Genomic DNA, 27528 nt, shown 5'->3' with positions numbered 1-27528 from the left:
GAAGTTACGGAATGAACTCCGATGAACTGTACGAATGCATTTCGTTTATATGGGTCTAAGAAGGAATTATCCATATGAGCGGGGCATTAAGGGAAACAACTCTTTCGTGTAAATGATGTCCCATGGTTGACAATGTACGCCATTTTCGGTGCATTTTCGTCGATTGAACAACCAAATTAATTAATTATGCTTAAGTTTGGAGCTCAATCTGTCAGTTAATTTCACGAAAATTTTTCTTTAGCTTGCTTACGTGGACTTGTATCAAATATAAGTAAAGAATGTCACTGGATTCTGAGCTATGAATTTAACACGCTAAAGTTCAAGATTACCCAGCACCCTATACTCACGTGACATGTATGTGACTATCCCCCAAATTCGATTTATTCGAAAACGCACCGTGCTATTGATCGAACTTTGGACCATGTTGAAATTGGCGAAAAAACAGTCAGTCTGAAGTTAATTTTACATGTCACATGAGTATAGGGTGCTGTATTTACTGGCGTGTCAAAATCTGTTGCTTCATTTTTACAGTACTGATAACAATTGCTATCGCTTTTTCTTGTTTTGCCAGTTTGCAATCCATGTGGATCAGGGGTGTCGTTTGGGTCGGCCCTTCGGCCAATCGCCGATTTTCTTTTTACTTTGGCCGAAACTTTCATGTCCCTATCGGCCAAATGTCCGAAGAGCATTCGCATAAATCGGCCAAAGTTTGTCCAGTTTTTTGTATTGGTCAGGCTTTGATTGCTAAAACTGCTGCCGATGTACTTAGTCAACTGACTGACGTTTATTTCCTTCGCGAATACCAAAAACGAAACATCAATGTTTTTTTGTTTTTGTTTGTTTGTTTGCTTAACGCCCAGCCGACCATGAAGGGCCATATCAGGGCCGTGCTGCTTTGACATATAATGTGCGCCACACACAAGACAGAAGTCGCAGCACAGGCTTCATGTCTTACCCAGTCACATTATTCTGACACCGGACCAACCAGTCCTATCACTAACCCCATAATGCCAGACGCCAGGCGGAGCAGCCACTAGATTGCCAATTTTAAAGTCTTAGGTATGACCCGGCCGGGGTTCGAACCCGCGACCTCCCGATCACGGGGCGGACGCCTTACCACTAGGCCAACCGTGCCGGTTATCAATGTTTTGAACGGAAGCCATTGCCAAAAAATATAGATGCCGGAGTGAAACCACACTCTCAGCGTTTGCGTTCGCCGGTTCGTTTATAGGTCAGTCAGTGCTTTCGATTTGGATTTGAACATCATGTCGCAACCAAAAAAGAAAGAAAGAAAAAACTAAATTGGCCAAGGTTTGCTACCATTCGCCAAGGTACGTGATTCCGGACAAAATGACAGGAACACTGCGAATGTGGACAGTGTCAGTGTGAGTGGTAGTAGTGTTGTCGAGTCGATCGAAGCAGATGACATAGCAGACGATAGTCACCGCGAATCGATATCTGCTGAGCCAGAGAATGAAAAGCGTCCTCCAAATCGTGGTTTCCAAGCAAAATGGCTCACCCTACACGGTTTTTTATTGGTGTTTTACCAGTCATGTTTCCCAAGGCTTGTCAAGATTAGCACAAGATTGGAAGAGTTTTACTTTCAAGAAATTAAAGTTAAAGGTTTGAAAAAGTTTCAGAGAACTGGTGTCTGATGTAGTTAAATCAGCAAAGCTGATTATTTCAGTTGCAGTAAGCAATATATAATCCAGGGGCGGATTAGGGGGGTGTTACAGGGGTTCCGGCCACCCCCCCCCCCCCTCCGGCTGTCCCCCCCCCCCCCCCCAAAAAAAAAAGATGTCTGAATTTTTTTTTTTTTTTTCTGTCTGTAAAGCCGGGGGAAGAGTTAATTGTTTAATTGTCATAGTATGCGACATGTCTTCCTTCTAACCATACTATATGATGTCGGGAGCAGATATCAGTGAAGATAAATTGCCATTATTTAATACTAACGTTAAAAGAAATAATGAGCGGCTGCTGACACCAGTTGATCATGTTTAAAATCAAGGATAAGCCACAAATTGTTTATAAAATAGCTAAAATTCTTCAGCTTCTTTTGGTTAAACAAAGGTTGCACCCCCCCCCCCCCCCCCCCCCCCCCCTCTGGCTTAACTGCTCCGCCCCTGTAATTTGTGTTCCTAAGACAATGATTGTATGTATTAGTGTTCCCCTCTTGAGTCTTGTGCTTCAATGTTGCGGTGACTTTGTATGAGCCAAATTAATAGCCGAAAATTTTCCAAGATGTCCTAAAGCTCTCTGACAGTTTCGGCCAAATGTCCCAACATGAAAATGTCTAGCAACACCCCTGTAGATAAATGTATTGTGACTGTGTATACTTTGTGAACATAAATATGGTGTCAGTGTGAGTCTGTGACTCAGATGAGTCAGAAGGAAATCTGAGAATGTCTGAAGGGAATCAGCGAGTTCCAGCTTTGTACCCAATGACAAGCACATGCATTTGATGTCGATCAGTCTTGAAAAGTCACTGCACTAATCTGTCCACAGGGTTCCCAGGCCTTCACAACTTTGGCAACTCATGTTTCCTCAACGTGATCCTACAATCGTGGGCAGCATGCCCGTCTTTGCTGCGATGGCTGGGGTCAAAGGCTAAGGCACAGCAGGAGGGATCACTCACTGCTGCTGTGTACAAAGTGCTGAAAGGTGATAAATTTATACTGCATTGTTTTTGGATAGGACAAACCTAACAGGAGAATAAGTTAGCCGTTCCATTAATTGTATTTGTAACTATCAATAGTATCATGGATGTTTGTGTGTGTGACTGGTACTGGTAGATACTGTAGTCTGTAGGGGATGTTAATTGCTATCAAGTTCCTTTCAGTTTCATTGAAATAATAAACCATACATTTGTACCTGTTCCTTGATTAGTTCAGGTTTTAAGTCGTGGGCTGTCAAGTGCCTAAGCTGAAAAATGACATTAAATTACATATTCTTACGCAACTCACATAGAAAGCATTAACTTCAGTTAAAGTGCTAGGACACTGAACTACGCTTCACCCCAAAGGGGAAGCAACCCCCTAAAAAAGAACGGCCCTGACCTCTAACCCAAGCTATACAAGAGTCGAGGTCATACCGTCACGTGACCTATCACGCGTGACTCAACTGCCGCCGTGTTGAAACCTCACTCCCACTTCAGCCACCAGATAGCTCGGACGCTTTTTACACTACGCTGCAGGCTTTTAGCCTACTGTCTTCTGGACAGTGTTTCACCCCGTCTACAGGTCCCTGCTTCTCATGCACAAGTTTGGGTGAGCTCGTTCTAATTTGTTTGCTTTTGCTTGCGTTGGTTTCTTTCTCCGTTGTTCGGTCTGGTTGTTGTTTATCAATATCATAACTCAGACTGGTTTTTTTGTCAGCAATGGCTGACAAGGAGAAATAGAAACCACAGACTAGTCAGTAGCTGCTGAGGTTTCTACTATTAAGTTTCGCATAAAGAGAAAGGCAAAGGCACTACCATTTCTGTTCTTGACCCAGCTTCTCTTACTACTACGTCTGTTAAATAACCTTGAATGGTTGAAAACGACGTTAAAGGCATATGTACGCGCTCCCGTGTTTACAAAGTGTAGTTTGCCCATATCGATGTCAAACGCACCATAAGACCATGTAATGACGATATGTCGCCATGCGCGGACCATATACATGTATTACAGCTTGTTCTAGCCTCTGTAAGGTGAGGATGTCAACAAAGACGCGGAGGGTTTCCCTTGCGTCAACGCTACCTCTGTTGGCAAATCTAGATAAATAGGACGATCTAGATCAAAATAAGAATTCAAATATCTCAACTTTTAAGAGGCCCTAGACCACAATATCTTGCAGGGAACTTAATTTAGCATGTCTCCAGCTGTGGGTAAAGCAATTAGCGTGTATAGTCATCGAGTACATATGGATTTAAACACAATATAAAGAAGAAAGAAAGAATGTCCGTTAATTTTCGGACTCTATGAGTCCAATCATGCCGGTGCTGAAGCAGGTTAAATTTAGGTTACTTCAGCCAAGGCAAACACAGTGGGAAAGAATACTTGTGTTAAAGATGGTTTTTCTTCCCTTTTTTGAGATGTTTTCGACCCAAATGTATAACATGTTGCCATTCGTCGATTTTGTGCTCGCTCCCGGCGGGAGTGGGCGACGCGGCTTGTTGTCACGCATCGAGGTTCCGCCTTCATGCACAGTCACTTCGGCTGACGTGCACGCAGAGGAGTGTGTTTACTTCATACGAGGAGCTTTCACGCTCTACAGGTTAGTCAAGTTCACCGGTAGCCAGGTTCTCTGGTGAAAGTGTTCAAGTTGGGCCGGAACTAGTAGCCCCCCCGCCACGGCCGGGGGGTGAAAGTACGACTCCCCGGAGGCTATCGCTCTTAGCAAGCGGAACTCGGGGGGTCGACACCGGACAACAAGTTGGGCCGGAACTAGTAGCCCCCCCGCCACGGCCGGGGGGTGAAAGTACGACTCCCCGGAGGCTATCGCTCTTAGCAAGCGGAACTCGGGGGGTCGACACCGGACAACAAGTTGGGCCGGAACTAGTAGCCCCCCCGCCACGGCCGGGGGGTGAAAGTTCGACTTTCCCAGAGGCTATCGCTCTTAGCAAGCGGAACTCACGGGGGGTCGACACCGGACAACGAGACAGTTGTACTCACAGGCAGACTGGTATGTCTCCGGTGAATGTAAACAAGTCTCAACTTCCTCCCTCTGGGCAGGAAGCTGCTTTCGGGCAGGCTTTGCACGGTCCTTCCGTTTTGCAATCAGCCTCGCCTGTGGTGGATCGTTTTAGTGACGCAGCTAGCCACAGTGACTTTCACGGTCCGGCCACAGCAGATTCGGAGTTCGACGATTCTCACTCAGTTTCTGAGGAGGAAGTTGATGTCAAGTTGTCACTCAGACTTAAACCAGCTATGGTTACTGCAGCTCAGGTGTCTGCCAAGTACTTCGCTGAAGGGGTGACAGCTATGACAAGCTCTGCGGCACCACCACCCTCAGTGGTGGGTGATTTCCGCCCTGCTTTAATGGAAGTTTAGGGATATCGTTTTAGCGAGTCTCCTTCTGTTGCTTACGAACTTTCCAGGGTGCTGGCTAGAACTTCGGGTTCTGAGAATAGCTTGCCTGTGGATACTGTGCCTTTACTGGCTGCACACGGTCAGGCTCCTGATGCTGCTCAGCCATGGCTTGCCTCAGACCAGTTACGGAAGTCGAGCACTTCGTTTCATTCACGCAAGTTTGCTCTCTCCCGTCGTCATCACAGTCTTATTGAGACTTACGCTTTGCCGAGTGCACCGCTTCCGGTCACTCCGGAGTCGGCTAATCTCAGAGAGGATGTCTATCGTTTGGACAAACATTGTGCTTACTCTGAAGGCGCATTACTTGGTTTGGATGAGACGGGAAGATACTCGTTGGAACTTGCGTCTCTTTCAGAGACACTTCTTCGATCTCTTTCGCGGTCGATCGCGGTGTCGTCGGATCCTTTCGTAGTTCGAAACGACTCTAGCGTGAAAGACGTCCCCATACTCCTGGCCTCTTTGGCTAAGGTTTCAGCCGAACAAATGTCAGTCGTGGCACGGTTGTACGCACTTGCGGTTTACACACGCAGGGACGCTTTCTTGTCTGGCTCTAGAATTTTAACTTGGGGAAGTTTTCTCATATGATTCTCCTTTTCCACCACTTCCTTTGTGGGCAGCGATGCGGCGTTGCTTTCGCTTGCGTCACCCGCGCAAGTAACGCTTCACTCGCTGAGCGATATCCGTAGTCCTAGGTTACACCAAGCCTAAGAACTTAGTTTATTCTTTTCTTCGTACTTCGGAACCGCTTCCGGTTGCACCGGACTTGTCGATCTTACATCTTAACGTTCATAGCAAGGAGAAACTGTCTGTTTTCAAGAACAATGATCTCCTGGCTGTGGAAGATTGTGGCCGCTCTTCTTTCCATTATCCGCGTCTTGGTACAAGACTTTGATTCGTTCTTTCCCTTGTGCGGTTTTGTACTCACGGGATGCCTTTGTGTTCTGTCGGGACACATATACAAAGGGTTTAGCTTTGCTGTTCGTCTGGGAAAAGGCCTCGGCCGACAGTATTGTTCTGTCGGTGAGACTTAAATCTCTTCCTTGCTCGAGGGTCTTCTTTGCGAATCCTCTTATTTGCACACGGACTCTTCTCTAACAGAGAGAATCTCACAGCAAAAGGAAAAGCCCACGGCAGGCCTCGGCTTCTCTTATCAGAGAAAAGCGCTAAGCTGGCCGTTCTCAGCTTGGGTTTTTTATCTTCTTCTCGGCATGGCACGTTGCCAAATACCCGCCAACCACTTTATCTCCTCGAGGCGATTTAGCGGTAGGGTTCAGTGGGCAAACAATAGCATGCTTTCATGCATACTCTTGGCACTTGTCAACTGGAGTCTTAGCGTTCGGCTCCACTCTTCTCTCTGCCTCTGTGTTTTCCCACAGCGGCTGGAGGGGCGATTAGAACTTCCACTTTATTGAGGGAGGCACTGGGGCCCTTCCTGTTGGGTCACTTATATAGATCGTGCATATATTTAATTCAGATCTTCAGGGCTCTGGTTTCGTTTTCTAAGCAATCAAATGAAGAGCTGGAACATGTTAGTGTCTTTTCTTGACTGGTCACAGACACAAACAATCTTTGGATTCTCACACCACTGCTCATGCAGGGCGTTCCCGTTGGTTCTCTCTCCACCAGCGAAGCAGTTCTGTCTCTTGCGGATTTCTTTCCTCTTGTCAGGGGAGAACATGTGTTGATTCAATCAGACAACACCACAGTGGTCTTTTATCTCAATAAGCAGGGGGTGGCATCTCGCCCCTTATCACTGCCACAGCGAGCATGCGAGGTTTTGATGTGGTTTTTACCACCACGAGATCTTTTTAGCGGTGAAGTACCTTTCTGAGAGGCTCTATGTATTTATTGGCAGACTCTAGTCAGTCGGCCAAGAATGTCCACTCGGATTGGACCCTATCTCACTACGCGCTTCTACTCCTTCTGGTGAATTTGGAGAAGCCGCTGATAGAAGTTTTGCCTCTCGGTACTATCACCTTCTGCTAAATGTTCGTCTCCCTGTTCCCGGATAATACTCTCAATTTTACTTTGAGCGGCCTGTTGGTCGCACATTATGGGCCCATTCAATCTTGGTTGCCAGTCCTTTGGGCTGGCAAGAGGGCGCCGTTTTTACACTCGAGCCACACGGGTGTCTACTGTAAGGGAATCATTGAGACGCTCAGGGGCTCCTGCCCCAACTCTGGATTTGGTCTAGAGATTCCATAGGGGTTCAGCGTCTTCGTTTTGTGTCACTTTGACTGGCTTGGAACTAATGGCGTATATTAACGGAAAGAACTCCACTTCTCTCCGTTCAATGCGGGTGGCGAACCACCTATCCTGGCTTTCCGATTTTTCTCCCACGTCTCTGAATTAAGACTTTATGTGATTTCAGTTGCACTGACACAGCTAGGTCGCAAAATATTTTCACTTGGGTTCTTTGTAGCCAGCGTGATTAAAGGGAACCTCCCTTTGGTTGGCTGAAAGCAAATCTCCAGTCCCGACTTGGGACTTGCTCCTAGTTTTGGAGTTTTTGAGTTCGGATTGTTTAATCCTTGACAAAATTAGCCTCTTCTAGAGGCAATGATTTAGTGAAGTCAACCTTAGCTAAATGGACTGCCACATTGTTTAGGCATGCCTACAGTGGTGGCAAGGAAAGGGGGGGGGGGGGGCAGTCAGTCCTCCCTTTTCAGGCAGCACGGGCTCAAGAGGTCAGAGTGTAGGCCTCTTCTTTACCTGTTCTCAAGTCTGAGAGACTTACATAAGTCATGAATGCAGCTCATTGAACGTTCAGGGACGTAGTCATGAGTTTCTATCGGCGGGGTATTTTAAGGGCAGGGATTTAATGGACCAGCAAATTAGATGGACCAGCAGCAAAAAAGATAGACCAGCAGCAAAAAAGATGGGTTTCAACAGCAAATTAGCTGCGATAAATATTTTGGGAAGATTCCGACGATCACGGATTGTTGTCTTTCGTGGAGTACTTCAAGGGGTCATGAATCGACCGCAATGACACCTGGTACGAAGGCTACGCCCCGGGAATTCCTTTCACAAACAATGGACTGGAGGCAATAAACCAGACCATCAAACGTCAGAACACATTTCGTGAGAGACTTGACTTGTCCAGATTCCTAACCCTTGTTGAAAGAGACATTGTCCTGAACTGGTCCAGAGAGAGAGAAAACGCTCAGCCTGATCATATCCCAGTGGCCCAAGAACCAGACAGAACCTTGCCCGGCTGGACGGCTGCATATCAGTGGGCATCTTCAAACGCAAAGTCCATCAAGAGGAACCAGAAAGTGTTCGTGGCCTCGGAGTCGCTTCAGAACATGGACCTGAAGACAGCTGTCAGGATTCGCAAGACCAGTTCCAGAGAGCCTCTTGGGAATCGTTTGACCAGTACAAGGAGAGCCGGAACTCGGTTTGGAGTCTGACCGTGGAGGACAACAGAATTGACTGCAATTGCCCTGTCTACATGAAGTCCAACATATGTAAACACCCACTTGGCATGGAAATCCGGTTGTCCATTTCTGAACCACCAGCGCAGGCAAAGACCGTCCCCCTGGGAGAGAAGCGAAAGAGGGGACGACCTATTTCTGCCCCATTTTTACTGTTAAAGAAATCTGCTTGGCTGTTCAATTAATCTATTCTGCTGTTAAATTCATCCAATTTGCTGCTTCACATTCGCTGCTCACTCCTTCCTATTTGCTGCTGAAACCATCTATTTTGCTGGTAAACAAATTTTATGCGTATTTTAAGTACCCGCTATTTTAGCACACATCTACTAGACATCTTCTGCAGAAGATGTCTTTTTATGTTTTCCTGGGGACGTATCTGGTGCTCGGCAGAACAGAAATTTCGGTTTGCCAGGTATTGTAGCTACAGGCCAGATACTTGCAAGATGTTAACTGTGAGTTCATTTGCCCACCACCTAAATTAGCAATCTGCTTTCTATGTGAGTTGCGTAAGAATATGTAATTTAATATAAAATTTCAAAAATAAATTTTGATTTAATTAATATACTTACCAACTCACATATTGAATTCCCTCCCAGCCTGCCCCGCAAATTTTTTGAAGGGGGTATATGTTTTAATACGGGATGAGTTTCACCGGTATACATCCTGCGCAGGCGCAGTACACCGGTAGTGGAAATAACCTCTAAGGACCATGCCTTATATGGCATACGGTTTTTGTTTCAGAGTTATTTCCCCATGTTGCCATGCAAGAGTGCTTCAATGTCTTATCACAAAACGAAGTTATTGCTTAGGGTTTCCCTAAAAATGAACAGATCACTTCAGTGGGAGTGAGGTTTCAACACGGCGGCAGTTGAGTCACGCGTGATAGGTCACGTGACGGTATGACCTCGACTCTTGTATAGCTTGGGTTAGAGGTCAGGGCCGTTCTTTTTTAGGGGGTTGCTTCCCCTTTGGGGTGAAGCGTAGTTCAGTGTCCTAGCACTTTAACTGAAGTTAATGCTTTCTATGTGAGTTGGTAAGTATATTAATTAAATCAAAATTTATTTTTGAAATTTTATATTATTAATCACGTGATGTGCTAGAAATTTGACTTTTGTCCTCCTAAAAAGTTTCCAGCAGTTTGAACTTTTAACACTATAAACATCTCTGCAGGGTATAATTGTGCTTGTGATTACTGCATGAAAACAATACCAATTACCATGTTAATCCATACAGACCTGTCACTTGTGTCAAAAAAGTCTCAGTCAGTCATCATCACAAATGCAATCTTCAGTCATTTAACAAGTAATTGTTGTTTGGAAGGTGTGAGATCTTAATTACTCTTAGTATTTGACTATGTTTGCAGTTCTGAACAATGCGTCAGAGGAACCGCAGCCTGATGTGTACAGCCCTGGTAACGTCCTGACTGCCATGGAGAGGAAGGGATGGATCATCTCACCTGGCCAGCAGGTATGCCAAAGATCAATGGATGGCAGATAGGAGGACCTCTTTTCGTAGTTGTAAAGCCTGAAAATATCAGTTGTTGTTGTTTTAGTAGTTTAGTTGTAACAGTAAAAGATCAAGATGTCTATGTTTTTACAGTGCAAGCAGTGGGTCCTTACTGGACCTGTGGAAAGTTAGATTTAGAACTGCTTGATTTTTGAGGACACAGCTATCTCGCACCCTTGATGGATTTTGTAGCTTTGTTATCAACAGCACATTTTTAATGAATGAACCAAGTCCAAGCCTTGATGTCTGCTTGAAACAGTTGGTGTTACAGTTTGGCCATGGCTCTCTGTCAGTCTATTCTGTCATTACAATATTGTTTTGAAAATGCACGAGTTTGTAAATTCTGCAGTGTTATTGGATTTTTTTTTGGACATAGTTCAAGGCGAACAAGCATGTATACATTTATTGTAAGAGTAAAATGGCTACTCACGTCCAAATTATACAGAAATATAATTTTTATTTTAAAGCATTTTATGATTTTATCCTTAGCCACTCGCATTACACAATTCAATGCACAACTTACACGCATCAAGCACACACCTTGGGGTCCTGATTTGGCCTAAATGGTCCGCTGGACCCCAAAAGCAACAGCTAACTAACATGCACACACCTTGTTCTCAATTATATATGTTTTGTGCTTGCAGGACTGCCATGAGCTGATGCACGCCCTGTCAGAGACACTGGATGAAGAAGCGTGCCCTGCGCCAAAAGTCCTTTCTCTGTTTGACGTCACAGCTTTGCAGGTCAGTAGGCCGCTGGTCGAATATAAGTGATCAAAAATTATTCTCTCAGGACTATTTGGTAAGGATACTTAGGCAAGGTTGTAGGTAACTGGTAAGGGGGTACAAAACAGACTGGTGGTGGCTATAGTTTAGTCCCAATGTTTCATGTTGGATTTATTTTCAACTTCCAGAGTCAGGTTTTTGTGCAGTGGCACTTTAACTCTCTGTTGCAGTAAAAAATACAGTGAAACAGCCCGTTTGGCTTACTTCCTCCTTTTTACCTTGATTTGTCAGACTTTCTGTTTATAACTTCTGTAAATTTACCCCAATTTTAAGACTCCTTCCTTTTTAAGACCTGATTTTCTCAGAAATTTGGAGGTCTTAAAAGAGGAGTTCAACTGTATGGTAGTTCGGAGGACACAAAAAATAAGAGGAGTTCAACTGTATGGTAGTTCGGAGGACACAAAAAATAAGAGGAGTTCAACTGTATGGTAGTTCGGAGGACACAAAAAATAAGAGGAGTTCAACGGTATGGTAGTTCGGAGGACACAAAAAATAAGAGGAGTTCAACTGTATGGTAGTTCGGAGGACACAAAAAATAAGAGGAGTTCAACTGTATGGTAGTTCGGAGGACACAAAAAATAAGCGCTGTACAGTCTCAGAAAAACCAGCCTGAAATGTTCACCCTTTCCTCATCCACCCTGATCACTGGCAGTGGTAGATCAGAAATGACCACAGTTTAACTGACCAATTGAACATTCTTCTGTGCTGATCACGATACGCTCAGTCATTGAGTCAATGTTAAAAATGGTCAATAATATTTAGGATGAATTGTTGAGATCGCCATGGCCAGAATCCTGGTCTGATATGCTAATTTGCATAAAACTTGTAAAATTATCCGATGTTCCGTCCCACAGGAGTCTCGAAGCGCGCAGTTGAAAGCCAGAACTCGCATCACCAGTAACCTACCTGTGTTACCCCGGAGACAAGAGTCACCGCTGCATGGTCTGTTGGCCTCGCAGATTTCATGCATTTCCTGTGAAAACCACTGCCCGGTCAAGTACGACGTCTTTGACTGCCTGACTGTGTCCATGCCTCAGTACTCCTTGTTGGTGAGTTTGGATTGAGTTTCTGTGTGCACTGGATGTATCATTGTCATTTCATTTATTTGATTGAATAACTTTATTTTCCCTTTGCGAGGAAATTCAGGTCGCTCCCAGTGGAAAGTTAGTTAGTACAGTGGAACCCCCCTGTTAAGACCCCCCCAATTCAAGACATGCTGTCTTGTAAGACCTTGAATTTTTAGATGTTCTGTTCTTAACCTCTGTACATTTACGGGTCTCCATTTTAAGACTCCCTCCTTTTTATATTTAGTCAAGTTTTGACTAAATGTTTTAACATAGAGGGGGAATCGAGACGAGGGTTGTGGTGTGTGTGTGTGTGTGTCTGTCTGTCTGTCTGTCTGTCTGTCTGTGCGTGTGTGTGTGTAGAGCGATTCAGAGTAAAGTACTGGTCCGATCTTTATGAAATTTTACATGAGAGTTTCTGGGTATGATATCCCCAGACGTTTTTTTCGTTTTTTTCGATAAATGTCTTTTAGTTTTATGACGTCATATCCGGCTTTTTGTAAAAGTTGAGGCGGCACTGTCACCCTTTCATTTTTCAATCAAAGTGATTGAAATTTTGGCCAAGCAATCTTCGACGAAGGCCGGACTTCGGTATTGCATTTCAGCATGGAGGCTTTAAAATTAATGACTTTGGTCATTAAATATCTGAAAATTGTAATTAAAATTATTTTTTTATAAAATGATCCAAAATTACTTTTATTTTATTCTTTATCATGTTCTGATTCCAAAAACATATAAATATATTATATTCGGATTAAAAACAAGCTCTGAAAATTAAAAATATAAAAATTATGATTAAAATTAAATTTCCAAAATCGTTTTAAAAACAATTTCATCTTATTCCTTGTCGGTTCCTGATTCCAAAAACATATAGATATGATATGTTTGGAATAATAACACGCTCAGAAAGTTAAAACGAAGAGAGGTACAGTAAAGCGTGCTATGCAGCACAGTGCAACCGCTACTGCGCTAAACAGGCTCGTCACTTTCACTACCTTTTGCACTAGTGGCGGACTACGGTCATAGTGAAAAAATGCAGTGCGTTCAGTTTCATTCTGTGAGTTCCACAGCTTGACTAAATGTAGTAATTTCGCCTTACGCGACTTGTTAAAGGCACAGTGCAGCTCACAGCCTTTGTTTTGCGTTTTTGTTGCAGCTGAGTGCATTTACAATTCAAAAATCCTCCTATGGTAGTAAAACAAACCCAAAACTACCCAACGACGACATCTGTGAAGCTCGACAGTTTCTTGTTCACGCGAGTGCATAAATTAACTTAGTTATTACGTTGGTGTTTGGTCGGAGTTCGATTCAACTGAGTGATTCTGGCCTCCATTTTGTTTTACACAAAATCATGATGACGTCTGACATAGTTTGCTTAGTGACGTGTCTTTTTGTGCATGATGTGGTGATCTACCTGATCTAAATTTAGATCCAAAAATAGGCCAAGACCAGCCGGGTCCGAGTACGAAATTAATTCGTAAAAAAATCGCAGTTCTTGACTCTTTGGGTGCAAGTCAATGAAACTTGGTAGTTCTTCTAACGGATAGCTGCCTGAGGTATGACTAAAATCCCCAGGGGCTCCGTGCACGAAGGTCTTAAAAGGGGGGTACCACTGTAGCAGCAAGAGGTGCACCACCCAGGTGTGTGTGATTAGGTATAACCAGCCACCTGCATTTTTAACAGAATGACTGAGGCCTTTTACGTGCAAAGATACCAGCTCTGACTCTGAGTAATCACACAAAAATGACTGAGGTCTTTTACGTGCCAAGGCAGTGACACAGCTTGGGGCAAAGATACCAGCTCTGACTGAGTAATCACATAAAGATGATTCGTGTCCTTCCTGGCTTTGTTTTGAACCTGTGACCTAAGTTTCACAAGTCTAGTGCTTTAACAACTAGGTCCTAACCCCCCCCCCCCCCCCCCCACCCCCTCACCAGACTGTCAACACTACTTGATATCATAAACAGTATCATTAAGGGGTGTGTGACAATTAGAGTTGCTCAGTGTAATATTTAGGGGTACAACAGGATGAAAAAAAAGCCTGATGTAAGACGGCATGGGACACAGTTTGGTAGCGGTATAGAGCAGCATTGGCTATTTAGTGTTAGTAGATGAAGAAAAAAGCGTCTATAACTTGTCTTAATACGATGTTCTCACCAATTTTTTTTTTGTGTACTCGGACTTAAATTACTTAATGATTCTTCTTTCACACACCAGGGAGAGATGGATTTGGAGAGTCTGCTAACAAGTTACGTCAGTCCAGAAGTGATCGAGAATGCTCACTGTCCGAACTGTGCCAAGCAACGCTCTGCCGGCAAAGATGGCAGCCGGCGCTCCATTAAACGCACCCTCACCATTGGAAAGGTCAGCCGGTTTGATTCTATTGAAAGGATGTTTTTGTGTGGAATGAGCAATAGATGCAACTCTTGCAATTGACTCTTGCAAGCAGTCAAAACATGAGCTTTTGTTATTTCTTTTCACTGACTTCTGATTCCATTTGGCTGACTTCAGGCACAGTGCATAGAAAACATTTGCATGGTTCAGTGAGATAGAATGTGTCCAATTTCAAGTATGCGCTTATTTCATCCACAAATGGGTAACTTCAGTGCAGCTGGCAAATTCTCAGTAATTGTATTCATTCTTCAGAGAATATTTCAAGAATATAAAGATATTTGGTGTAGAAAGTTACATGTACGCACCTTGCAGAGAAGTATCAATCCTTTCTGAAAATCAAAGTTGCCTGTCTTTTTTTGTCAATCTCTTGGTTTTTTTCCCAGCTACCACAGTGCCTCAGCATGCATATTCAGCGGCTGCAGATGGCCAATGATGGGATGCCGATCAAGCGACAGGAGCACGTCAGTTTCCCAGAGACGCTGGAGATGGATCCCTTTCTCTACAACATGGCCGGCAGTCACATACTGGCCAAGCAGGGTCTGTGTGGAGGAAAGAAGGCTACTTCTTACAGGTGGGTGTGCATGTGTTTTTTGCTTTCCATTGATCCCACAAAAAGAAGAAGAAAAATATATGTCAAAGAATTGAGCAGGATATAGATAGGATGTGCATGAATACGGAAACTAATTTCTTGGGATTTGACCCTTGCAGATAAGTGAACTAAAAGGAGTATGTGAACAGCACAGACTCATTTCAGCTTTGTTGCATTGCTTGAAAGCAGAAACAAGGGATGACAGATTTAATCATACATGTAACAACATTGACAGGCATCCATATTGGCACCCTCCCAAAGCCTAATTGAAGCTCTGTCGAGTTTCAGTACGGCTTTAGCCGGGTGTCAATCCACGACCATCATCTCAAAGTTTCAAATGGAAGCCTATCAATGTGTAATTCAGCATTCAGACCGAGTACACAATTCCCCCCCATTCATTTTCAGGTCCAGTGCGGCAGTGAACTTGCTGCGTGCCTTGAACTACGATGCCTCAGTTGCCCGCAACGGTCTGTTCCTTCGGCCTCCCTCTCCCCTGCTTTTACCCTCGTCCATGGCCGATGTCAATCACAATGGCCCCGCCTCCTTACCCGACGTCAACCACAACAGCTCTGGTCTTGTCACATCTCAGGTAAGGCTTGCATTTTGTAGAAACAGGCAATGAAATCTCTTCGGATGTCCGCGAAAGCACAAAAAACAAAAACAAAACCTTTTTTTTTTTTTAAACGCCTGAAACCAGTGGAGGGACAAAACAGTCTCTTTCTTTACATGCACCGGTTTTTTCTTCACCAGAGTGAAATTCATAATTACAAGGTGTTAGGAAACGCTGCCGTTGCTGAACTTTGGTTCAGTTTTGTGTGTTGCATGTAGTTGACTTATTTGTACTTTGTGGGAAAGTACCGATATTATATATTGTAAACACAATATTTATGTTTGAACGAGAATGCAGGTGAACTTTCTAGTCCTGTCAAAACAAGTTGTTTACCACGTTGTTTTGAGTCGTGGGTTCGTGGCGTTCGCTCGGATTAAGTGCGTCGGCGCTTTTGATGTACGTCACAGAGAATGTCACTATTCTAGTCCGTTCTATTCATCTAATTTTAGTTGTATCATGTTCGGTCTGGAATATTCTCGAGATTGAGTATTTACTATATAGGCCAGCGTGATTTGTATGTTAAAAAGCTTCTACTTTGAGTTAAATTACATATTCTTACGCAACTCACATAGATAGCATTAACTTCAGTTAAAGTGCTAGGACACTGAACTACGCTTCACCCCAAAGGGGAAGCAACCCCCTAAAAAAGAACGGCATTGACCTATAACCCAAGCTATACAAGAGTCGAGGTCATACCGTCACGTGACCTATCACGCGTGACTCGACCGCCGCCTATGTTAGAAACTCACTCCTACTTCAGCCACCAAGTAGCTCGGACGTTTTTTACACTACGCTGCAGGCTTTTAGCCTACTGTCTTCTGGACAGTGTTTCACCCCGTCTACAGGTCCCTGCTTCTCATGCACAAGTTTGGGTGAGCTCGTTCTAATTTATTTGCTTTTGCTTGCGTTTCTTTCTTTCTCCGTTGTTCGGTCTGATTGTTGTTTATCAATATCATAACTCAGACTGGTTTTTGTCAGCAATGGCTGACAAGGAGAATTAGAAACCACAGACTAGTCAGTAGCTGCTGAGGTTTCTCCTTTTACGTTTCGCATAAAGAGAAAGGCGAAGGCACTACCATTTCCGTTCTTGACCCAGCTTCTCTAACTTTTGCGTCTGTTAAATAACCTTGTATGGTTGAAAACGACGTTAAACAACATATAAAGAAGAAAGAAAGAATGTCTGTTAAATTTTGGACCCTATGAATCCAATCATGCCAGTGCTGAAGCAGGTTAAATTTAGGTTACTTCAGCCAAGGCAAACGCAGTGGGAAAGAGATTACTTGTGTTAAAGATAGTTTGCTTCCCTTTTTTGAGATGTTTTCGACCCAAATGTATAACATGTTGCCATTCGTCGAGTTTGCGCTCGCTCCCGGCGGGAGTGGGCGACGCAGTTTGTTGTCACGCATCGAGGTTCCGCCTTCATGCACAGTCTCTTCGGCTGACGTGCACGCAGAGGAGTGTGTTTACTTCATACGAGGAGCGTTCACGCTCTACAGGTTAGTCAGGTTCACCGGTAGCCAGGTTCTCTGGTGAAAGTGTTCCAGTTGGGCCGGAACTAGTAGCCCCCCCGCCGCGGCTGGGGGGTGAAAGTTTGACTTTCCCGGAGGCTATCGCTCTTTTTTAAGAGGCGGAACTCACGGGGGGTCAACACCGGACAACAAGTTGGGCCGGAACTAGTAGCTCCCCCGCTGAGGCTGGGGAGTGAAAGTTCGACTCTCCCGGAGGCTATCGCTCTTTTTAAGAGGCGGAACTCACGGGGGGTCGACACCGGACAACGAGACAGATGTACTCACGGGCAGACTTTTATGTCTCGGTGAATGTGTACATGTCTCAACTTCCTCCTTTTGGGCAGGAAGCTGCTTTCGGGCAGGCTTTGCACGGTTCTTCCGTTTTGCAATCAGCCTCGCCTGTGGTGGATCGTTTTAGTGACGCAGCTTGTCACAGCGAATTTCACGGTCCAGCCTCAGCAGATTCGGAGTTCGACGATTCTCACTCAGTTTCTGAGGAGGAAGTTGATGTCAAGTTGTCACTCAAACTTTAACCAGCTATGGTTACTGCAGCTCAGGTGTCTGCCAAGTACTTCGCTGAAGGGGTGACAGCTATGGCAAGCTCTGCGGCACCACCACCCTCAGTGGTGGGTGATTTCCGCCCTGCTTTAACGGAAGTTCAGGGATATCGTTTTAGCGAGTCTCCTTCTGTTGCTTACGAACTTTCCAAGGTGCTGGCTAGAACTTCGGGTTCTGAGAATAGCTTGCCTGTGGATACTGTGCCTCTACTGGCTGCACACGGTCAGGTTCCTGATGCTGCTCAGCCATGGTTTGCCTCAGACCAGTTACGGAAGCGAGCACTTCGTTTCATTCACGCAAGTTTGCTCTCTCCCGTCGTCATCACAGTCTTATTGAGACTTACGCTTTGCCGAGTGCACCGCTTCCGGTCACTCCGGAGTTGGCTAATCTCAGGGAAGATGTCTATAGTTTGGACAAAACTTGTGCTTACTCTGAAGGCGCGTTACTTGGTTTGGAGGAGACGGGAAGATACTCGTTGGAACTTGCGTCTCTTTCAGAGACACTTCTTCGATCTCTTTCGCGGTCGGTCGCGGGGTCGTTGAATCCTTTCGATTTTCGAAACGACTCTAGCGTGAAAGACGTCCTCATACTCCTGGCCTCTTTGGCTAAGGTTTCAGCCGGACAAATGTCAGTCGCGGCACGGTTGTACGCACATGCGGTTTACACACGCAGGGACGCTTTCTTGTCTGGCTCTAGAATTTGAACTTGTGGAAGTTTTCTCATATGTTTCTCCTTTTCTATCACTTCCTTTGTGGGCAGCGATGCGGCGTTGCTTTCGCTTGCGTCACCCGCTCAAGTAACGCTTCACTCGCTGAGCGATATCCGTAGGCCTAGGTTACACCAAGCCTAAGAACTTAGTTTATTCTTTTCTTCGTACTACGGAACCGCTTCCGGTTGCACCGTACTTGTCGATCATACATCTTAAGGTTCATAGCAAGGAGAAACTGTCTGTTGTCAAGAACAATGATCTCCTGGCTGTGGAAGATCGTGGCCGCACTTCTTTCTATTATCGTCTTGGTACAAGACTTTGATTCGTTCTTTCCCTTGTGCGGTTTCGTACTCACGGGATGCCTTTGTGTTCTGTCGGCACACATATTCAAAGGGTTTAGCTTCGCTGTTCGTCTGGGAAAAGGCCTCGGCCGACAGTATTGTTCTGTCGGTGAGACTTAAATCTCTTCCTTGCTCGAGGGTTTTCTTTGCGAATCCTCCTCTTTGCACGCGGACTCTTTAACAGAGAGAATCTCACAGCAAAAGGAAAAGCCCACGGCAGGCCTCGGCTTTTCTTATCAGAGAAAAGCGCTAAGCTGGCCTTTCTCAGCTTTGGTTTATTATCTTCTTCTCGGCGTGGCACGGTGCCAAAAGTTAATACCCACCACTTTATCTCCTCGAGGCGATTTAGCGGTAGGGTTCAGTGGGCAAACAATAGCACGCTTTCTTGCATACTCTTGGCACTTGTCAACTGGAGTATTAGCGTTCGGCCACTCTTCTCTCTGCCTCTGTGTTTTCCCACAGCGGCTGGAGGGGCGATTAGGACTCTCACTTTATTGAGGGAGGCACTGGGGCCCTTCCTGTTGGGTCACTTATATAGATCGTGCCTATGTTACTTCCACCTTCGGATATACAAAATAGATCGGAAGTGGCTACTTTTTATTTAATTCAGATCTTCGGGGCTCTGGTTTCGTTTTCTAAGCAATCAAATGAAGAGCCGGAACATGTTAGTGTCTTTTCTTGACTGGTTCACAGACACAACCAATCTTTGGATTCTCACACCACTGCTCATACAGGGCGTTCCCGTTGGTTCTCTCTCCACCAGGGAAGCAGTTCTGTCTCTTGTGGAATTTTTTCCCCTTGTCAGGGGATAACATGTGTTGATTCAATCAGACAACACCACAGTGGTCTTTTATCTCAATAAGCAGGGGGTGGCATCTCGCTCCCTATCACTGCCACAGCGAGCATGCGAGGTTTTGATGTGGCTTTTACCACCACGAAATCTTATTAGCAGGGAGGTACCTTTCTGAGAGGCTCTAGGTCTTGGCAGACTCTAGTCAGCCGGCCAGGAATGTCCACTTGGATTGGACTCTATCTCGCTACACGCTTCTACTCCTTCTGGTGAATTTGGAGAAGCCGCTGGTAGAAGTTTTGCCTCTCGGTACTATCACCTTCTGCTAAATGTTCGTCTCCCCGTTCCCGGATAATACTCTCAATTTTACTTTGAGCGGCCTGTTGGTCGCACATTATGGGCCCACTCAATCTTGGTTGCCAGTCCTTTAGGCTGGCAAGAGGGCGCCGTTCTTTTACACTCGAGCCACACGGGTGTCTACTGTACGGGAATCATTGAGACGCTCAGGGTCTTCTGCCTCAACTCTGGATTTGGTCTAGAGATTTCATAGGGGTTCAGCGTCTTCGTTTTTGTGTCACTTTGACTGGCTTGGAACAATTGGCGTACTATTAACGGAAAGAACTCCACTTCTCTCCGTTCAATGCGGGTGGCGAACCACCTATCCTGGCTTTCCGAATTTTCTCCCACGTCTCTGAATTAAGACTTTATGCGATATCAGTTGGACTGACACAGCTAGGTCGAAAAATTTTTTCACTTGGGTTCTTTTTAGCCAGCGTGATTAAGGGAACCTCCCTTTGGTTTGCTGAAAGCAAATCTCCAGTCCAGGCTTGGGATTCGCTCCCAGTTTCAGAGTTTTTGAGTTCGGATTGTTTAATCCTTGACAAATTAGCCTTGTTATTCTAAATACGGGAAGCCGTCATACTTACTCTAGTAGCTTCTGAGAGAAGTGCGAGTAAGTGCATTTTCTGTCTGGTTTTTGCTTTAGACATCTCTTTGGAGAAAGACTGATCTATAGCGCTTAGGTTTAATTCAAAATTTCTGACAAATAAGCAGAAACAGGAGTAACCAGATCCGATAATACAATTCTACCAATTTGCAATATTTTGGCTCTGCTAGAGCCATATTTAACCAATTGTACATTTCGAGTTTAAATATATTTCTGACTCGCTTGACAAGTGGCCCCCTTCATCCCCTCCTTCCTCGTCCTGATATGGCTCTGCGTAGTCGGCTGGACGTTAAGCAACAAATAAACAAACAAACTGATCTGTTTAGATCACCAGAACAAAGGCTTTTGTTTATTTCCATCAACACTTCTAGAGGCAATGATTTAGTGAAGTCAACTTTTAGCTAAATGGACTGCCACATTGATTAGGCATGCCTACAGTGGTGGCAGGGAAAAGGGGGGGGGGGGGCAGTCAGTCCTCCCTTTTCAGGCAGCACGGGCTCAAGAGGTCAGAGTGTATAGGCCTCTTCTTTATCTGTTCTCAAGTCTGAGAGACTTACATAAGTCATGAATGCAGCTTATTGACCGTTCAAGGACGTAGTCATGAGTTTTCTATCGGCGGGGTATTTTAAGTACCCGCTGTTTTAATACACATCTACTAGACATCTTCTGCAGAAGATGTCTTTTTATGTGTTCCTGGGAACGTATCTGGTGCTCGGCAGAACAGTAATTTCGGTTTGCCAGCTATTGTAGCTACAGGCCAGATACTTGCAAGATGTTAACTATGAGTTCATTTGCCCACCACCTAAATTAGCAATCTGCTATCTATGTGAGTTGCGTAAGAATATGTAATTTAATATAAAATTTCAAAAATAAATTTTGATTTAATTAATATACTTACCAACTCACATATTGGATTCCCTCCCAGCCTGCCCCGCAAATTTTTTAAGGGGTTATATGTTTCAATACGGAATGAGTTTCACCGGTATACATCCTGCGCAGGCGCAGTACACCGGTAGTGTAAATAATCACCAAGGACCATGCCTTATATGGCATACGGTTTTTGTTTCAGAGTTATTTCCCCACGTTGCCATGTAAGAGTGCTTCCATGTCTTATCACAAAACGAAGTTATTGCTTAGGGTTTCCCTAAAAATGAACAGATCACTTCAGTAGGAGTGAGTTTCTAACATAGGCGGCGGTCGAGTCACGCGTGATAGGTCACGTGACGGTATGACCTCGACTCTTGTATAGCTTGGGTTATAGGTCAATGCCGTTCTTTTTTAGGGGGTTGCTTCCCCTTTGGGGTGAAGCGTAGTTCAGTGTCCTAGCACTTTAACTGAAGTTAATGCTATCTATGTGAGTTGGTAAGTATATTAATTAAATCAAAATTTATTTTTGAAATTTTATATTCTGCTACGCTGTGCAGTTGTATGTATGGAATGCTAAATAAATCCTCGAACTCAATTTGACGAGTTGTTTTCTGCTGCTGCAAAGACGGGCGACGTAGAATAAAAGAACACAACTATACGACGTTTGAGAACTTGTGGCAATCTCAAGTGTCGTGTAACACAAGGCCAAAATTCTTCAGCTTCTTGGGGCGTTGCCAGCAGACCCCCACCAGGGGACAATGCAGTCACATGGATCCCCGCCGTTATCTATTTCCTTAAAACCCATTTTTCCTTGAATGGATTGCCTGAAAAGGAATGGGTTGTAAAGGAGATTGACTTCATTGGATTAGCTTTTGGGAGTGCTATTCTTAATGATCAACGACTTTGATTTCACAAACAAAAACGTCTCTTCTTGAGCCTCTCTGCCAAAATGAAATTGCTGAATGTCTCTCAAAGAACCGGCAAAGAATTTTGAGAGCAAAGTTTGTTTCGGAGACTTTTTCATATCGGGCGAAGAAAAATTACTTGAAACGTCTCCACCAGGCTGTGCATGTATTAGTATCGTGTATCATTACGTAAGGGGGCAATTTCTGTTAATTTGTTGACCTTTTTTCTCTAAAGCTATTTCCCTGAACGAGTTACGTACATTTTGATCAATCATTGAAACGGCTGAAATTTCCATGCTTGCATGTGGTGCTTTGAGTATTAAAAGGCATGTTTTCATTATTATGTTGCAGAAAAGGGTCACTATATGTATACCTATCGTCTTTATAACAAGCCATGTTTTCATTATTGTGTTGCAGAAAACGGGCCACTATATGTATACCTATCGTCTTTATAACAAGCCATGTTTTCATTATTGTGTTACAGAAAACGGGCCACTATATGTATACCTATCGTCTTTATAACAAGCCATGTTTTCATTATTGTGTTACAGAAAACGGGCCACTATATGTATACCTATCGTCTTTATAACAAGCCATGTTTTCATTATTATGTTGCAGAAAACGGGCCACTATATGTATACCTATCGTCTTTATAACAAGCCATGTTTTCATTATTATGTTGCAGAAAACGGGCCACTATATGTATACCTATCGTCTTTATAACAAGCCATGTTTTCATTATTATGTTGCAGAAAACGGGCCACTATATGTATACCTATCGTCTTTATAACAAGCCATGTTTTCATTATTATGTTGCAGAAAACGAGCCACTATATGTATACCTATCGTCTTTATAACAAGCCATGTTTTCATTATTGTATCGCAGAAAAAGGGCCACTACATCTACCGTCTGACGGCGGTCATTTCCCACCTGGGCAACGTGGAGTCGGGTCACTTCGTCACGTACAGACGCGGCCCTCTCAGAGCCAAGTCGGAACAGGAACAGCAAATGGCCGATTCATGGTGGCTGGCGTCGGATTGCTCGGTGGAGCGTGTGCCTCTGTCCCACGTCTTGGCCTCCCAGGCCTACATGCTGTTCTATGAAAGAGCTTGAACAGTTTCAAAAGTTTCATTGGAGTCACGACTTCTAGTCTTGTTTTGAGGGGGGGAGCTAATAGTACTCCTTCTTGCATTTGTGAAACATCGAGGAGGAGGAAAATTGAGAATGCATTTATTTTCCAAGTAGGAAAAAGTTAAACTTTTTTGAACGTGTGTTACAACGGGTAAAAGTCAAATGAGAGATCATGGTCAGTGGTTTTGTCAGTAACAAGTTGAAATAATATCTTGAGAATCTCAAATTCTGTATTCAGTAAGAGTTCTCTGTCACAAAACAGTGCCAGAACCGCCCCTCGTTTTTTCTGAAAGAAAGAAAATCAATCGGACAAGAATAGCAAATACACCAAGAGTTAGCTGAATTGTGAAAACCAAGCAGATTTGTTGTGACTCTCAAATGACTGATAATCTGAGACTTCACATCCTGGGCAAAGTGCAGTCCTGTTATCAACTCAAACTTCAAGATTTTTTGTTCTCCATGTTAACCCAGAGGCATTGTGTTTGCTTCATCATTTCATCAAGACTATAGAGCTTTCCTCTGATGTGTGACTTTGTGTGTCTGCATGCGCCTGTGTTTGTGACACTGTAAAAGTGAGTATTGCTATGTAGCTTATGCCACGTTTTATGACAGTGGTTTGGTGCAGACTTAAATCTTTCTGCTCATGTTACCCCTCATGTCAGCTACTACAGATATGTCCAGGCTTTTACATGGTATAAGAGCATCCTTCAACTTGATCACATACAGGGAAAAGGGTGGCCGAGTGGTAAGTGCACTTGCCTTGGAAGCGAGAGGTTGCGAGTTCGACCCTGGGTCGGGGCGTAAGCAATTTTCTTTCCCCTTTCCTAGCCCAGGTGGTGGGTTCAAGTGCTAGTCTTTCGGATGAGACGAAAAAACCGAGGTCCCTTCGTGTACACTACATTGGGGTGTGCACGTTAAAGATCCCACGATTGACAAAAGGGTCTTTCCTGGCAAAATTGTATAGGCATAGGTAAAAAATGTCCACCAAATACCCGTGTGACTTGGAATAATAGGCAGTGAAAAGTAAATATTCGCCGTAATGGCTTGAGATTTACTGGCCGATGTGAATGCATGATATATTGTGTAAAAAATTCCATCTCACATGGCAGAAATTAATATGTAAAGCGCTTAGAGAACGTCAAGCGCTATATAAATCTCCCATATAAATAAATAAATAAATACCAAAATTCAACGGTGTGGCTACTTTATGTGCGGAGTCAGATTTTCTTGTTGAATTAATGTCTCAGCTGACACCAGTTTCAACATGCAAAATTAATTCGACAAAATTGCCGCTATACACAGAACGCCGCCAGTCTGTTGATTTTTGGTTTGTGTACAAGTGGATGGATATGCTCATCCTGTGCAAAAGCCAGAACAAATCTGTGGCGGTGAACATAGACTGCTTACACGAGACGGAATGTGTGTTTACGCCTTGCATCTGAGAGAGGTTGTGTGCAGTACTGTACACTACAGAGTGACGCTTTCTTCTTCAGTGCTTTGAAACTACCACTGGCAAAAGATGATTTTGGTCTTGTCATGACTTCATTTTAATTGTGGCTTGTGTAAAACAACAACGAGAATTTGTTTCAGTGTATATTTTCTAGAATGACTTGTCCCGGGCAAAAGAAGTGGTAATATGTTGTTTAGGTAAGGGAAGGAAAATAGTCAAATTGTTGTCTTCCTTGGGTGGTTTTTAAATTATTGTATCATTTTGTAAGAACGGTAACGGTCTGGAGTGATGTATTTAGTTCTAAAAACAGCCATATGTCTACATTGTGTAGCATTCTGTTTTTGAGGCAATGAAAACTGTGCCTATAAGCATCTTCAGTCTGTGGTTACCACCTAGTTTAATTAACCTACTGCGACTGTCGGCAACATAGTGTGCGTTAGTTTTCTGTGCTTGCTTCACTACATTTTGCGATATGTTGGCTGATACGATGACAGGCCAATATTGTACATTTTCTCACATGTCCAGAGTATATTTAGGATTGTTCTTTAATTTTGAACACTTGTATACTGAACTGTTTACTTTTTGGTATCTTTTACTAATAATTGGTAAAGATTTATTGGAAAAACTATGCCATTTAAACATATTCAGCTTTGAATTGTTTGCATGACACTTTTTGGTGTTGCCTCGCTAACTTTCAGTTTTTACTGATGTAAGCATGGATGTAAATAAACGTGAGTTTACAACTTCAAACGTAAGCTAATGTGAACATGAGAGTTTGAAAGGAAAAGAGAGAGAGAGAGGGGGGGGGGGGGGGGGGTTGCAGGGTCTGTGTGTGGGTGCGCGTTTGTATGTTAAAAGATTCTGTCCCTCCAGTGCTCACAGTAATGTTACTGTCACCTTGTACAGGCTTTTACCCTTCAGTTTGGACTTGCAATCAAAAACAACACCCTGACCAATTACTGTACAGATTTGGAATTTGTTGTTGAATTAATCCTGTGTAATATGCATGTGTCATCTGCAGAATTAATTCAGAAACAAATGTTCTACTCTGCACAGAATGCAGCCAGGCTGTTGATTTTTGGTATGTGTCCAAGTGAAAAGATGCTCTTATCCCATGGGAACGTCTGTACAGGTCTGAAGCGGTGACCATGCTCTTATCCCATGGGAAAGCCTGTACAGGTCTGAAGCGGTGACCATGCTCTTATCCCATGGGAAAGCCTGTACAGGTCTGAAGCGGTGACCATGCTCTTATCCCATGGGAAAGCCTGTACAGGTCTGAAGCGGTGACCATGCTCTTATCCCATGGGAAAGCCTGTACAGGTCTGAAGCGGTGACCATGCTCTTATCCCATGGGAAAGCCTGTACAGGTCTGAAGCGGTGACCATGCTCTTATCCCATGGGAAAGCCTGTACAGGTCTGAAGTGGTGACCATGCTCTTATCCCATGGGAAAGCCTGTACAGGTCTGAAGCGGTGACCATGCTCTTATCCCATGGGAAAGCCTGTACAGGTCTGAAGCGGTGACCATGCTCTTATCCCATGGGAAAGCCTGTACAGGTCTGAAGCGGTGACCATGCTCTTATGCCATGGGAACGTCTGTACAGGTCTGAAGCGGTGACCATGCTCTTATCCCATGTGAGCGTCTGTACAGGTCTGAAGCGGTGACCATGCTCTTATCCCATGTGAACGTCTGTACAAGTTTGAAGCGGTACGTGATCACGCAGGCTGGAAGGAGGATATCTTTAAAAGAAGATCCCGTCCCCGTCTTCAAAGTTAAAAACAATCAGTATTAAATTCATGAGATCATCCACATTGTGCTTTAAATTTAATCTGTCTGTATGGATGATCTCTGGTAAACATTTTATTGTAGGTGTATGGAAGAAGCATGGCATGCAATACCTGTTGAAAAGAATTCCAAATTGCTTTATTGTTATGAGTTTGTGTTCAGTCAGAAATTGCAATTTGACAGTGTTTGATGTTGCGAATACTTGACTAAACTTCTTTGACCACAAAACTACATTTTGCTTTTAAAAACTTAATTGTTCAGAATAATAATAGACTAGCAAATCTTCATATTTCATGACCTGCCGTGTTTTTATAAATGAAAACAAAGGTCCCCTCCATGCTTGTTGAATCATTTGGTCAAGTACTGACTGAATGTGAAGGAAAACAAATCTAATTCCACATCGCAGCAGAAAAAACGTCAAAAATCCAAGGAACTTTTAGAAAACTCATACCTATTAACAAATTTGTTCCAGAGATTGTTAGTAATGCCTTTAGTATTACGCCATTCTTTTTTTTCCTCTTTTTTACACAGTGAAGGTTATAGTGCAGGTGAATGTTATGATACGGAAATTTGACATTTTTTTCTCAGGCATGTTCATTTGCAAATGTTTGGTGGTAACGATGTTATTTGTTGATTTTGTTTGTTTTGCTTGCGTTCCAGAAAGTACCTTTGTTGATAACATTTATGCATGTTGCTTATGTTGTGAAATAAAATAAATTTAAATAATATTTTGCTGGATGTTTGTGTTTCTCAGTGTGTGATTGGGTGTGTGTGATTGGGTGTGTGTGATATTGTGTGTGTGTGAGTGCTGGACAAGTTAGTTTTTTTTTAACATGTACTTAAGGCGCAGTTCTTCCCATGAAAACAGAGAGTTCTGTTCACTATCTTAAGATCTGCCCAGGCTTATATGGGATAAAAAAAAAATCCCTCCACTTGGAAAGATACCAAAAATCAATATCCTGACTACTTCCTGTGGAATTCTTTTTTTTAAATGTATTCAATATTCAACTAATTTCTTAAGATAGTGAGCTGAATTGTTTACATGGGAAGGAGAGTACCTTTTATGAAATCTAATTTCTTCATGAAA

At 43.7% G+C, this 27528-nt stretch overlaps 1 protein-coding gene across 1 annotated transcript in view; it reads left to right on the top strand.

Moving 5' to 3' along the window:
* The window catches only part of LOC138975659 (ubiquitin carboxyl-terminal hydrolase 30-like), a 28334-nt gene extending 1165 nt beyond the window's left edge, over positions 1-27169 (top strand). Inside the window, exons 2-9 of the mRNA XM_070348393.1 lie at positions 2506-2661; positions 9867-9970; positions 10654-10752; positions 11649-11843; positions 14076-14222; positions 14636-14823; positions 15247-15430; positions 22962-27169. Of these exons, the coding sequence (XP_070204494.1) occupies positions 2506-2661; positions 9867-9970; positions 10654-10752; positions 11649-11843; positions 14076-14222; positions 14636-14823; positions 15247-15430; positions 22962-23189 (1301 nt within the window). The 3' untranslated portion in view covers positions 23190-27169. The remainder of the gene's footprint in view (positions 1-2505; positions 2662-9866; positions 9971-10653; positions 10753-11648; positions 11844-14075; positions 14223-14635; positions 14824-15246; positions 15431-22961) is intronic.
* The last annotated feature ends 359 nt before the right edge of the window (positions 27170-27528 follow it).

The sequence above is a fragment of the Littorina saxatilis genome, linkage group LG9 (genome assembly GCF_037325665.1).
Source record: "Littorina saxatilis isolate snail1 linkage group LG9, US_GU_Lsax_2.0, whole genome shotgun sequence".
In the NCBI taxonomy this organism is placed as follows: Eukaryota; Metazoa; Mollusca; class Gastropoda; order Littorinimorpha; family Littorinidae; genus Littorina; species Littorina saxatilis.
Note: the sequence above shows the minus strand (reverse complement) of the source record. Positions and strands in the feature narration are given on the sequence as shown.